Raw genomic sequence first — 14,867 nt, forward strand, 5'->3', positions numbered from 1 at the left:
TGAGTGGGCAAAGGGCCCTGTACCAAGGTTTGATTTAAACGAGTCAAACGGCAAAGCCAAAGAACTCTTTCCATGAGAAGTCAGAATCCAGGATGATAATCTCCCTCGATTTAATAAAAACTTGAAAATGCGAGTTTGTAACTTTCAGGTAACCGCGCACTTAACAAAGAGGCTCGAGTTCGGATTCCTAAACCTTAAATTGCGATGCTTACAGAGCGTCATCCATTACATATTTTTTAGAGACGTGTGTTGCGGGCTGCATAATGTTACATTTAGTGATTTTCGGCTACGATGCCATAGAGCAAGTCTTGGACTGTGTTTGTGTGCCCCAGTGTCCCCGCACCATAGAGCAAGTCTTAGATGTGTTCGTGTGCCCCAGTGTCCCCGCAGGAGGTCCAAAGCCCAGTGTCACAGAAAGAGCTGTTGTCGCTCTGGATTCCTTTCCTTCCCTCGCGCTGCGTGTCGCCATGGTCGGAAAACAAGGCATCTGACTCTACCAACTGCGCGCCCTTGCTGACCGTCTTTTTGAGATCCAGCCCTTGCTAGAGCAAGTAACGCCCCACTCCAACGCGTGCCTTATTTTGTGGCAGAATCATGGGCAAAGAAAGTTGCTGACATTCAAAGCCGTCATCGCACGAGGGACCTGACGGTATGTGAGTCAAGACTTTCTTGCCTCTCGATTTTCAGGAAACAAAGGGGTGCTTCTGCATGACTCGCCAAAAACCTTCCTCGGACAGTATGTCACTGAGACCCTGTGTCCCCACAGTGGCCGTCCAGGCAGCCACCTGAAGAATGACATTTTCCTTTTCTCATTTACTTTCAAAATAGGACAAAAGACGATGACTAAATTATATATAACAGAACAGAGACCGAACACAATTTTTCTATGATTAATGCTTCTTATCGTTCAACTATGCTCACTAGTCTTAAATGTAGTAGTGAGACATGCTACGGCAACGTATTTGCCAAGGATTGTTTGGGAGTCGATTTTTTTTCTTACATCAGGAAACTTAACTACAGTCTTTTAAAAAATAACCACTGGTAGGTATGTACGTGTGTGTGTGTATATATATATACACATATATATGTATATACATATCTATATATATGTATATATGTATATACATATGAAACCTTTGGAAATTCGGGGAAAAGCGATCTCCTCTTTCTCAGAGCTGTACAAGCTCCTCCGTTCAGTGTAAAGATGAATCTGAGAAGAAGCGCGTCACAGAGCATACTCACCAGCGGTTCTGCCATAATGATGCGAATCTTGCGCTCGGCCTGGGTGGTGAAGTTGACAAATAAACTCTTGAGGACATACTCTCCCGGTTTGCTGTCTGGGTCCACGTTGATGGGTAACATGGTCGGTGGCCCTTTCTCCCTTTGGGTGCCTGGCACGGGTGGAACTGGAGGCTTGATATAACCGTTGCCAACTGGAGAAGCTGAAAAATATAATGGATATTCTCACTGGCTGAGAATCACATCGTAAATATTCAGACCGGCTGTGTTCAACCACAGACATAAGGACATGAATCATGCCCAGAATATGCTGCAGTTAACATTACCTGGCCTTATTCTTTAGGAATGCTACCAGAACTTATTTCGATGACATTAAATTTATGTTAAGCCATATTTGATGATCTCAAAATATTTCTGGTTACCACATGGCTTCAGGTGAATTACGTTGCCCATACATAACACAGCTGATAAATCCTACAGCATTTAAGATGGTTTGGGCTTCTTTGTTTATGTTTCAGGGAAATACACTAAGAAAATGTGTATTAAAAAAGGGATTCCTGGTCTTCCTAACGGCTGGGAGTTCTTCTTCCTCTCTTCCCTGTCTTCAGTTTCATTTGTTAATGGAAAACAAAAATAATGGAATAAATACTGGAAAACTCCAGAAGTTCCCAAGAACCACTTTTCAGAAGTCTAGCTGGTTTTCACTGTAAAGAACAATGCTACCCCACCCAAATTAAAAAAAAAAAAAAAAAAAAAAAAAAAACAAACACAATAAAGGTCAAAAGCTCAGGCAGGGCCCCGTGGACGTCCGAAGTGTGGGTTTGACCTTTCACTGTCGCGACCTTTGGTGGAAGCTGGGATGCCTCCCTTGGAGCAGATCGTGAGTCCCCAGCCAGTGGCCTCCCTTTAGAAAGCAAGTCAGACAACTGTTTTCATTTTCTAGTTATAGAAAATAAACTTTTTATTCATAAACGGAAATTTCACGTCTCCACTTTCAACTGTGCTCTGACGCGTTAAGTCCTAACACGCCCTACCCACTTCTGCCGAGGCATTCACAGCCAAGGGAAGAAAAGTAGGAGTAAGTGCGCTTGGGATGCAGGTGTTGGGGCGCTGGGGGCAGGACAACGACGAAGCAGACGTTTAAAAGGAAGACTCGACCGTTGAACAGTGATGATAAAGGAAAGCTCCATGGAAACTAAACACTCTTCTCAAAACTACAAGTGGACTCAAGGCTTCTCTCACCTTCTTTCTACCTGAAGCCAAATCCCGAGGCAGCCATGCAAAAATGCTGTTTATTGCACGAGCTGCAGACATGTCCTTGCGCTGCACTGTGGACGCCCCTCGGCCTCCCGCCCTGGCCTCTGCCTCTTCTCTCTAGGTCACTGGACGCCCCGCGGTCGAGGGTGCCCCTTACACCTAGAGCCTGCCAACACCACAAAACTCGAAGAATATGGCCTCCTCAGCTGTAAAAATGAAACCTCCTGTGCACGACTGCGTTTGCTCTCCACTCACATATGCCCCATCCGAGTCTTGGCCCTCGGAGGCCGATGCTGGATGGACGGAGCGGCCCTTCTGGGGTCTTTACCTCGTTTGTTCATTCACGCGCCAAGCCAAGCCTTCTTCGGTGGGCTGGAAGCCGCGCACGTCTCTGTCCAGCATTTCAGCAGCGCCCAGTGGTCATCGCCGACCGCACACCGCAGCCTGGCTCTGAGCCCCGCCAGCTTGCCTGCGTCCCATGCCTGGGTGGCGCGGCTGCCCGGCTGCCCCGCGAGCACACTGCTGCCACTCCGGCCTCCTGGTCCTCTCTCACTGCTCTGTCCCCTGCCCTCAGCTCATCACAGCCTCCTGTCTTTCGAGAGCCACTTCTGGTCTCATCTTTGCCAGGCCCCCCTCACCGGTAAGTGTGTGTCACTGGATCCAAATATCTAACTCACGCTCTCTGGAGCTGTACATCCTGCATTACCTGAGGAAGACGGGATGGACAGGTGACCCAAGTATTTACCCATCGGTCACGCCGTTTCGCTCTGGGTCGCCCTGTGACTGGACCATATCTTCCTCTAAACGTATCTCTGAAAAGTTTTCTAACGAGACTGTGGTCTCCCAGACCTGACACAGAGTTCTTCTTCCCACAGATGAGACCCCACACACTTTAGCTAACTAAAACGACATCGTACTTGACGTCTGCACGTCTTGAAGTAATTCATAGGGAGGAGAATGCGCAATGAGACGCAGTAGTGGGGTTGCTAAGGAGCAGGGAGCAGGATTTAACTGAGAGTCTTAGCTCAAGAGCATCCCGAGCAGCCTCTTGAAAGGGACTGCTTCTCCTAAGGGCCATGTACAAACTCAGGTAATGCAAACAAAGCCCTGGGCCCCTCCTCTGCTGGACCCTCCACTCTCTCAGCGGAAATGGGATGCCTGCCAAGTCTAGCTACAGAGGGACATCCGACCCCACGAGACGTCTTCCTAATGCAGCGAGGGCATCATGCCACCGGCCTGGAGACTGGATTACACACCAAGAAAGTCTAAGTGGAGGACGGCTTTTTATCACTTTCATCTTCCGTGGGATCTCACCCTTTTCTAGAAGATAGCAATCACCAGGCTGATGTAACAGCTAAATGCAAGACTAGTTCCATGACCGTGAGACTCAGGAGCCTCGAACTCACACTGCAGTGAGAGGCCGTTCACAGTCCTCCTGCAAAGCTGACATCCAGGTACCAGAATGTCACAGAGAAATCTTCCATTTAAAAGGCCAAAGCACCAATTCACTGCCATCATAAAAAACGCTACCGATCCGTACTTCCAAGCCAGACATCTTGTGAGCACAGAAACCTGTGTGCACAGCCTCAAAGACGAGCTGACCCAGCCCGACCAAACCCAAAGTGATTCGAGGAGCAGGGAGCGCATCACTGTGGTTTCAAACAGGTCAGCTGGGCAGATGAGAGGTGAAACTACTGTGCAAGGTAATGGGGTCAGTGTCCTTGAACTAGATCCAGTCTGAGTTTCAGAAACCTCTCCATCCCATCATAGTTGATTCATAACAAATCTCAGCCTTCGGCCGGATAGTTTTCAAAATAAACATATGACATGGCATCTTTTGGTAACTCAGTTATTTGGTGATAATGTAGCTGAGAACCAAGAAATACATGACCCCGGTAGTCAAAAAGTCCACACTAGTCTAAACATTAGGATGCTGACATCAGAAAAAATCATTAGACCCTCACTCAACACTTGCTTGCTCTTAATCTATGCATAATTAAGATCGATGGTCTACTTTCTAAAATCACAAGACTGGAAACAAAATTACCAGAGAAAAGTGCAACATCTCTGGATAGAAACATTAACAGCAAAAGGAAAAAAAAAAAATGGCCTAACTTTAAAGAGCTACCAGAACTTAAAAATGCAGTTGCCTGAAGCCAGTTAGTGCAAGGCCACAGAATGTGACATTCTCACAGGCTTGGGGCGTCCACGACTCCGACCAGCATGTGGTCACAATTAACATGCATGAGATAACCCCGAGTCCCGTGAAAAGGTTACAGTAAGTCAGACATACAGTCCTGTATTTAAGAAGGTGGGGAAAACAGCAAAAGAAATTTCCAGAAGGTTTGTCTGTCAAAAGATAAAACTAAAAAGGTGACTTTGGTATATAAAGGGAGGAAACACCTTCCCTAAGAATTCAGCTGTCGAGAATTAAGCCTGTTTGTGCTTAGGTCTGGTTTCTAACTGAAATTTGTTTTTGATGACAACAGAAAAACCAACCACCAATTCAGTAACTGCCATGCTCGGCCCTGCTCTCCAGCTCTGCGAATGCAGGCGATCGCTGCTGGACTGTCCCTCCCAGCCACCAGAGTGCTTTGCCTGCCTCCGGCCCTCCAGACAAGCGAGTCCGCCCATGCTTCAGGGTCCAGTTCAGTGTCCCTTCGTCCACCTGGCTGCGCCCGGGCCCAGCCTCCCCTGGGCTCTGCCTGACGGCGCCACCAGCGACTCCGGCCTCTCGGCCTCCGCTTCGCGCCTCAGCATGAGTGTCCTGACAGCGCATCGTATGTCGTCTCCCCCCGAACACCTGCTGAAGGCGCGACTGCACGTGCTGGATGAAAAGACATCTCCCATTTAAATTTCTTGCAGGCGGCGAGCTTTTAAGCTTCAACTCCATTTGCCCTCAGCCTCTCTCCTTTGTCATGCCTTCTTTCTTTTCCACACAGCGGCCCAATGTCCCTACAAAGTCCCTCGAACCAGCACTTCTGACTTGGGGTGGGGGTCACTCTCGGATATTAATTATTAGGTCTCTAATTATTGAGTCCTTTGGAAATTTGCTTGCTCTTCATATTTTAATCTGAGATTAAACGTGCTCTAAGTTTTCTCCGTTGCCTTCTTTTGCCTTAAGAAGGTTCTGTTGGGGTTATTTTATTACTCCAACCCAGCGTCGGCGTGGTTTGGCTCGACGGCTTCGGGAGGTGTTCCCCTCTTTTACGGGGTCTCTATTTCTCACAGTGGGCAGGGCCTGCTCCTTAATCTGGAAAAAGTCTGTGTTACGCTTTTACGGCCCTTTTACTAACTCTCCATTAGGTCTATTTCCGATGACAAGGGACGACCTTTTGACCATCAGTATTTTTTTGGACCAATGCCTTCAGTTTTAGGCTGGCTGATCTCAGCTGGCTAAGGCCTTCGGGACAATTTCCTGAAGGTACCGACACTCGTAGGGGGTTACCCAGCTCCCTAACTGCGACACTGATACAAACACCTGCCACTCGCAGTCGGGTCCCGTTTTTATTGACATGGAGGGGTGGGGAAGTGCTGTGATGCGCTCCCGCCACGAGTGCCCCAGAGGCTACAAATGGCGATACGTGTCCCCAGGAAGCAATCGGTTTCGTTGGTCAGACTTTCAGAGGCGCTGATGCCATCGCTCACTGCGGGCTGTCGCTCGCTCGTTCACACGTCCACGTGCACCAACGTGCAATGACTGCCTAGGTTTCAGGCACTGTTCTGGGCCCTGGGAAGATGGGGGTGAACAGAACGGAGGGTTCCTGTCTTCACGGAGTTACAGTCCACTGAGGCAGGGTCGTATAATGGACATACACACACACACGCACACTCACACACAATGCCGGACTGCAACACATTCCACAAAACTATACAGAGCGCGTGGACAGAGGCACCCGCCCATTTCACACGCCCAGAGGTGCTCAGGTGTTACAGTGGGGAGCTGCCGTGGATGAGGGCGGAAGCTGGTGCTTTTGGTGCCCAAGGAGAGCCACGCTGGGCGCAGACGGGATGCGCCTCCCGCCCCGCCGGCCCGCCCACATCTGCCTCAATCTGTTTGGAAATGAGAGTTTGACCGGCCTGCGAGGGTCACGAATCACACGTGCCACCGCACCCCCCACTTCGCAGCATCCTCGCAAGGCACGCGGCCCGGAGGGCAGGGCCGTCCTGCCTGCCCTTCCCCCGCCTCTGAAGGCAGGTGAGCACAGGGCCACCTTTTCCAAACACGCCCGCCTCTTTCTGATGTTCCCATCACTGGACTCAGACCCTGAGCGTCTGAAATAAAAAGCGGTTTTCTTCATGTTGTCACGTGCCCCAGGACCCTGCGTGATGACTGTTCCAAGCAGAACGGCGACCTGGAGACAGGCCCACTTCCGCGACGCCACGGGCGGGGGAGTGACGCAAGCTCGGCTGTGCCACGCGAGTGCGTTTACCAGATGTCCGTGCTCGCCGCCGGATTCACCGTCCCTTCTGCCAGTTCTCAGGGCCTCGTTCATTGTCCATGTCGCGGGCAAAACCCTTAGCAAACAGGGTCGTTCCTTGGGACACGCTTCCCACGACAATCCTTCCTTTTCCCGTAAGACTTACTGAGTTCCCGGGCATTACAGGAACGTTTCGTAAAACATAAACCAAGGATGACGCAGCTACTGTGGGAACATGTCACAGTGTGTATAGAACAATAATAAATTGTCCACTAATGCATCCAGGGCGGTGTTAAGAAAAGGCATTTTAAAGGGGACTGCAAATCCTCAAAATGACCAGAAACCCGGAAAGTCATGCAAAATAAATTAGCATGAAAAGAAAGAAACCTCCAAGCATGATAGGAAGAATTATTTTCCTCTGAAGAGTTTTACTGAGCAATGGAAAATATTGGGGTAAGAAGAAACGATTTGTTTGAGCAACAGAAAAACATTTCTTAAGAAAGAGATGAATGATTCCTAGATAATTTTATATATTTTAAAGTAGGTCAAGAAGAGACTGACGGTTAAAAATGCTCAGAAATAATTTTTGTCTCAGAAGAAAAAGAAATTCAATGATGTGCTAAGTTCTGCTTACTTTCCATTAAACCCTGATCACGTGAAATGTTCCTCCCATTTTTACATTCCAACTTTCTTTTAACTATTTAGTTCTCTGCATCTGATGGTTCTTAAATTGTGTTTCTTCAAGTTTCAGGGTCCACGAGATACCTCTGGGATAATTTATATCTTTAATCCTCAAAAATAATCCTAGAAGGACGATCTCCCTTTTATGGATAAGACCATGTGCGCTCAGAGAGGTTAAGCGATTTGCCCACGGTCACAGAGTGGTTGACTCGGGATCTGAACCCATGTCTGTTTGACAGCATATCCTGTGAACTTCCTGTATCGCCGCCTTTAAAAACAAACAAAAAACCCCAAAACATCACTTATGATGAAGAATGAATGAAATAAAGTCTCCTTTCACCCCCCATATTTTTCCCTGGCATAAGCTAGTTTGGGGACTTCGAGGGACGATAAAATATAAATGTGATTTGGAGAATGAGGCTTCTTACAGATTAGTAGAGGTGGTCATTTTCTAGAAAGACTCACATAGCATCCAGCCTTCGAGCTCCCTCCTGCCAGGCTGTCTGCCCTTTTAAATTGAACGCATCTTTTGGCCATCAGAGAGGCTTTGAGAAAAGCTAGAAGTACAAAGAGGCATCGAGGATTGAGGACGCATATAACATAAATATATAACATCTGATTAACGACACACCTTAGGGACATCTAGAGACTATTCTTTCCTAAATACACTGACGGTAGAACATTTAACTGGTTGTCATCCTCACAAGGAGCAAGTGAACTCGAAGGCACAGTTCTCTGTGTTTACTGCAATCTGGGGCCTTGCCAAGCCACTTCAGTCTTTGACGTCCCCCGACTGAAGACCTTGGAGAGCGCGAAATAATCCAATCAACAGAAAGTCGCGTCAAGTCACTGCCCTCTTTTCTTGTCTCTCTTCCTCTGCCTTTCAGCATTTTATCTTAGAGAAACGACAGTAACACTTCAGCGACTTCCTTTATAAACGTCTGTCATCTGCCGAGACGCCATTAACGTGGCCTTCCCCCCGATTTTCAAAGTAGGCGCTGTCATCAGAGCCTGAGAGGATGTCTGCCAAGATCTGTGAGAAGAAGATGAGGTTACTCTGACATTTCAAGGTCCTTTCTCAGTAAAAGGAGATCGAATAACCTGCTGGAGGCAGGATAATCCTGAATTTCAGCTAACTTCTTCCCAGCAGAGATGACAGACCGCTCTCATTCATGTGACCCTGGCTGGCCACCCTCTCGTCCTTCTCTCATTCCCTCCTCTTTTTAATTTTCCTCCTCGTCTGGCCAATTTTATGCAACAAAATCTCATGGATTTGAAATCCACTGATTTGAAATTTGTGATAAATCGGGCGAGGCCCTGTGTTTTTCTTTTTTTACAGTGACTTGGAAAGAGCTCTGCTGACTCACGATGTGGGTCACTGGTGCCTGGAGCAGCACATATTGCTGTCCTCTGGGAGGGCCCCCCCCCCCATCCAGTGGGTCTGGGGTGGAGCTTGATAACCTGCCCACGTGTGGAGACCACACTCTGATACCAGAAACCAAAGGGGACCTGTTAGCCCAGTTGGTAACTTGTTTATAATTCCATTTACCTACAGCAAAACTGCAAGGCTTCGTTAACTCCAAGTTAATGCTTTGTGGGCAAAACACAGAGCACTGAACGGGCGTCAGGCATCTGCGTCCCAGCGTGCTTCTAAGTGACCTTGGGGAACACCTGGACCCACCACCGGGCTTCGGTTCCTCACCTGTTACTCTCAGAGAGGCTAAGCCATGGATGGCGCCCTTTCTAGTTCCAGTGGTCTAGGATAGTATGAAAACATACACCGACAAGGCGTAAAAAAAAAAACACTTATTCAAAACTTTTACAATTCAAGCGCTTGGTAATTCATACCTGCCCTCCCTTGAACGGTGATGAACCAGTGAGGACCCATCGTCCGCCATCTCTGCCGAGGAAAGCATCACAAATCGCCCCGACCCTTCCCCTAGCACCTCCACTTCGTCCCTGGTCCCACTCGGCCTTCTGGGACTGGCGGCTCCCTACGCTGCAGGTGAACCCGAGACGACGCCCGTCCCGATTCCCCACTGCAAACTCGAGACCTGTGTGAACACGTTTTACTTATTTATGTTTTTAACTTTACGTACTGAGTGTCTGCCCAGTGCTCGTGGAGGGCCGCTCATCAGCCAGACATTGTGGAACACACGGCACCCAACCACGGTCTGCAAAGGCAGGTAGGATTCTGATGGGAAGAAATGAGAACGGGGCATCGTGGGCAGAGGGAGCCGCATGGCGGGTGCACAGAGGGATCCGCCAAGAATCGCTCCGCGTCCCCTCCCGTCACCTGCCCACCACACGTCCCTGTCTTAGCACGCACGGCCAAACTTCGTCTTTACCAAGGAGCTGATAAGTCCTCAAGAACAGTACTGCGTCTCGTCTTTACCCCAAGCACTCAGCACAGTGCCTGGCGTAATCGAACACTTGTGCTTATTTAATATCTGTTGAACTGAATCCGTCTGATTCCACAATAACGTCTTTGGGTGAGTGCGATAAATGAACGAGCATATATACGGAAAATTTAAACTCTCCCGTCCTATAAAAATGCAGGGTTTTAATCCTTGTCATTAGAATTAAGGCCTTGAATGGTCAGCAAACGAGACGGGACTTCACTTGTGGGACGACTGGGAGCCAGCAGGTTTCTGGGAGGAAAGGTTGAGCCGATATTATTGTAGGATGGGCTATGAAATATGAAAGTGCTGTTCAAGGGATGATACAAGTCAAAGATCGCTGCACCCACCATAGGAAGAACGATGGAGGTGGGAACCCAGATAGGGCCATTGGAAGAGAAAGGAAGAGCTCATCTTACATGGATGCACCCGAAATCCAGCCACATGGCCTTTTCTCAATAGAGAAAACACGCGAGATACGTTTCCAGGTCAAACGTTACAATAATAAAGTGTTTCAGAAGCTTTTTTAGAACACTGACTCTGGAAGGCTCCTCAGAATTCCCTTCCTGGGGCAGGGTGTTGGTCGGAGTTGTGGGACCCAAGCAACGAAGACCGTTGGCTGTGAGTTCCTGGGACAACAGAGTGGCTCTCAGTGTCCCCGCCCTAGAATGGATATGACCCTGGCATTGTGGCAGATGTCCACGTCCACCAAGTTTCCAAAACATTAGAAGAGCTACTGTCCACTGACAAGCAGCAATAGGGACACAGGAACAAGTTAAATGTCACAAGGAAGAAAAAGAGAATCCAGAATTAGGTCCATTCTACAAGAAAATGGCGCCAATTTCTACAAGTCAGTGGGAGAGATAAAAATGGGTCGGATGATGGAGGAGACAGAACAGCCAAACGTAACGTGTGCTCCTTGTTTAAATCTGATTGGAGCAAACCAAGTATTGAACGACATTTTTAAAAAATGATAGCCAAAGCAATCTGAATGTACACTGGGTATTAGGTGATACCAAAGAATTATGGACAATTTCGTTAGGTATGATAACAGCACTGTAGGTGGATATGAAAATACCCACGTTTTCTGGAATGTATACTGACTACGCGGAGTTTATTGAAATGATGCCTACATTTAATTCAAAACGCTTTAACAAAGGGAAAGGAGGTATAAATGAAGCAAACATGTCTAAATCTTGATAACTGTTGAATCTGAGCGATCGCAACAGGCTGTGTGTTGTACGTTGTTTCCCTCCTTTTGTGCTTGTTTGAAAATTTTCATAATAAAACAGTTTTCAAAAAGATGAGGCTCATCAGCAAAACATTTCCTCTATCTTATAACGGCAACAATAAAGGAATGTCTTAGACCCTCAACTGCAAAACAAAGTATCATCTAAAAGCAGTGCACGCCATTTACAATCCAGGTTCGACCGCACAGGTTTGAACGTCTACCAAGATGCCAAGCCCGGCTGCATCTCCCTGCGTCAATGTGTTGAACCACGGGAGGAGGATCTTGGAACATTTCCACTCACAGCACCGCAAGGACGAATGCAGCTGGGTGTCATTTACAGAGGAGCCTTTGTCCTACCTGTGTCACGACACAGTTTGAGCCCTTTCGGACAAAAGTTTCATCTCAGAGGCCTATGAGTGAGATCAATTAAATCGATTCGCTAAATAACAAAATTTCATGGAGGCCTCAGTATGGGCAAGGTACTCTGCAAAGTTCTGTGGAGAACACAAAGATAAATCTAAAAGGACAATTTGAAAGATGTTCACGATTTAGTGCTGTCAGTCCCAAGATGCCACAGGGCAGTCTCAGGTTGAATAGCCTGGAAGAGCAATTGAAAGTTAGGATGGCATTCATTAATTCGTTGATTTATTCAGTCATCAAATATTTACTGAAGGCTCACTCTACTCCTGGCGGGGCGGGGGAGCCAGGCATGACTCCCATCCTTGGACAGCCGCCAGCACGCAGGGGAGACGGGCGTTACACGATCAACCCACCCAGAAACACGACGACCAAATGGGAAGTGCGACAAAGCGGGCTGTCAGACAGACACGGGAGGCACACGCCCGTGCCCAAGGGGTCAGGGCAGGACTGGTGACGGCGAAGCTGAGACCTGGCAATAACTGACGATAAGTCAGAGGAGGCTACGAGGCAGATGAGAACGGGGGTGCAGGAATGACGTTGCTTCGCAGTGGCTCGCTCACTCACTCCTGGTTTCATTAGAGGCTGTCTGGGTAGCCGCGACTTGGCACCTCCCTCTGGTGACAGTCTCCGTCCCTTTGCCTGGCTTCGCAGGCTGCCTCTTGAACAACGTATTTCTAGCTGTTTCCTGTCTGTCTTCTCCATGACACTTAAGGGCGACAGGGACAAGAGATTGGTTCTGTTCCGCTTATAGCCTCGCTTTCTAGTTCATTACCTGGTACTCAATAAACACGTGCCGCATTAGCAGCAGCATTGCGACACATAAGGTCATGAGTGCAAGTATACTGAGAAAGCCATTTCTGCCACCAAGTGGGATGCTCACAAAGCACCGAGATGCCTGGAAGGAGAACATTGCTCTGGGTCACGGCGCACTGTTTCTTACTGCAGGTCGTGGTCAAAAGGCTCTAGGGACTGCGGGCACCGCAGTCACGTGGGGATTTTTATCTGGCAGTAGGCTCGGGCCCACCCAGAATGGCAAACCCGCTTCCTGAGCCATTTTATTAGAAGCATACTGAAGCCAGACATCAGGGCAAGGGGAAGGCTTTCGAATAGAAGTTTCTGTGGCTGTGTTCATGGGCACATTCCACAGGGACTCGGAGGGACAATGAGGACAGCGCGGGCTGGACGTGCGGGGACTGCCTATTTTGAAAAATAAGGGTGACGACCCGAGCTTTTTGCTGTCCCCCTCCAGGACCCACTTGGAGATGACACGATGAGAGGAGGGACTTGAAGGCGAGTGTCATCCTACATAGCTTTTGTTAATGTACATCACACATTATGTCAGCGGTCCCCGACCTTTCTGGCACCGGGGCCCGGTGCTCCTATGAGAATCTAAAGCCTGAGGATCTGAGGCGGAGCTGAGGCGGTGATGCTGGTGCTGGGGAGCGGCTGCAAGTACAAATGAAGCTTGCTTGCCCACCACTCACCTCTTGCTGTGAGGCCCAATTCCTAACAGGCCATAGACTGGCACCGGTCCACAGCCTAAGGCTTGGGAACCCCTGCGTTATATCATCAAATAACATACATACACACAGGTACAATGTACGTTACAATATGCATTCTACGACAAAGTATATGCACACTTGTGTACAATACTGTACATATACACGTGTAACACAGATTTTACACATATGCGTTATTTAATACACATAACACAGGATACATTTCCAGCTTCTTTATCCTTCAGTGCAGCTGTATACAGGAGCTCTATAAACATTTGGTAACGAACTAAGTGAAATCCTTTATGGTCTGATTAGCTTTTTAGTTCATCAACATCAAAATATTTATTAAATTCCTGGTTCCTGTGTGCTTATGTGTTTAGAAGCCAGCTCAGTCAAGCAAAATATTTTAGGTTTCATCAAATTCTTCAATAGCTGCGGGACTGTACAGTGAGTACATAAAACGGGCTTGACACACGACCACCGTAAGTCTATCGTCTAAGATGATGATAATGCTAGAGTAACAGAAACATATTAGTTGTTCGCCATCTCTCAGAAACGTTTACAGATATTGTGAGCGGGAAAGCCACAAGTTGGGGGCACTAACCAGACCATGGCGGAGGTCTGTGTGGTGGAAACACAGTGACATTTCCGAGAGACACCCAACAAAAAAAATATTCAGCATTTCTCAAAAGTCCTATTATGATGCAGCATTTTCCCCCAAATATATGAAACCATAACTTTTATCATTTAACTTATGTGCTTGTTATGCATTAGAAAAAAAAAAAACTCTCAAGATAAAAACAGTTCCCTAATACACACCCTACTTGAGAAAGCACAAAGTAAGGAGTATATTAATGACTAACAGAGATTTTATTCCTAGACGCAGGATGGTATTATATGTCAATATCTAATAGTTTCATTAGAGATAGTTTGGTAGAATGATTAAGTAGTAATTAAATCTCCTAAATCATTAATAAACAAAATGTTTCTCCTCTATTAGGGTAAGAGGCTGTGCTTCACCGTTTACAAACTAACTTTTCCTACCTTCATTGAACAGAAAGCTAAACAGTCAATACCCACGATGCATGCAGTTAATCCTGTGCTGTGGAAGTCTCCTCTCTGTATTTTTCAGGACAATATTTCCTACAGGGTTACGCTAGAGGTAATGAGACTGGGCTATTCCAAGGAAGAAAAAGCAACAGCAAGCAATTTGGATCCATTTAATGTTGGTTAACATGTGGTATCCTGTTTTTAAGTTCATAAACAAACAAGAGAGAAACATTTTATTTTTTAAATGTTGGAGAAGGCAGAGCAAAGGGAAGAACTGCTTTTGGCCAACTTCAATGTTTCAAACAAAATAAAGATATTTAAATTACTATTTAGAAGGGAGAGATCAAGCGTAAATCCCACCTGAGCTGTGATACTGCATAAGATGGCATTGGCTGATGCCCAAACACAGACTAGCGATTTTTACCAATTAGTGATTTTACAGGAGTCATACTGAATTTTTTAGTGAAACTAAGTGCCCAGAAAACACCATTACATCACAGCCTGCTGTCTTGTAGACTCTTGTACAAAAATGACCATACCTTACTCCTGAAATATTGCAAATCCAAACAGAAACCCGGAAAGGCATCACTCCTGTCTCTGACCGGTGACATAACAAGTAATTGCTGGCGTGGGTGTCACTGCTCCCATCCCCACCACCACCTCCGGAGCT

At 47.3% G+C, this 14,867-nt stretch overlaps 1 protein-coding gene across 7 annotated transcripts in view; it reads right to left on the reverse strand.

The window, feature by feature from the left end:
• The window catches only part of FRY (FRY microtubule binding protein), a 320,056-nt gene that overhangs the window by 143,642 nt on the left and 161,547 nt on the right, over positions 1-14,867 (reverse strand). For all 7 annotated transcript variants that reach the window (XM_039861088.1, XM_039861099.1, XM_039860841.1 and 4 more), the window contains one exon: positions 1,243-1,442. In XM_039861088.1, coding sequence (XP_039717022.1) covers positions 1,243-1,362 — 120 coding nt within the window. In that variant the 5' untranslated portion in view covers positions 1,363-1,442. The remainder of the gene's footprint in view (positions 1-1,242; positions 1,443-14,867) is intronic.

This window comes from Pteropus medius, unplaced genomic scaffold (genome assembly GCF_902729225.1).
Source record: "Pteropus medius unplaced genomic scaffold, Ma_sr-lr_union100, whole genome shotgun sequence".
In the NCBI taxonomy this organism is placed as follows: Eukaryota; Metazoa; Chordata; class Mammalia; order Chiroptera; family Pteropodidae; genus Pteropus; species Pteropus medius.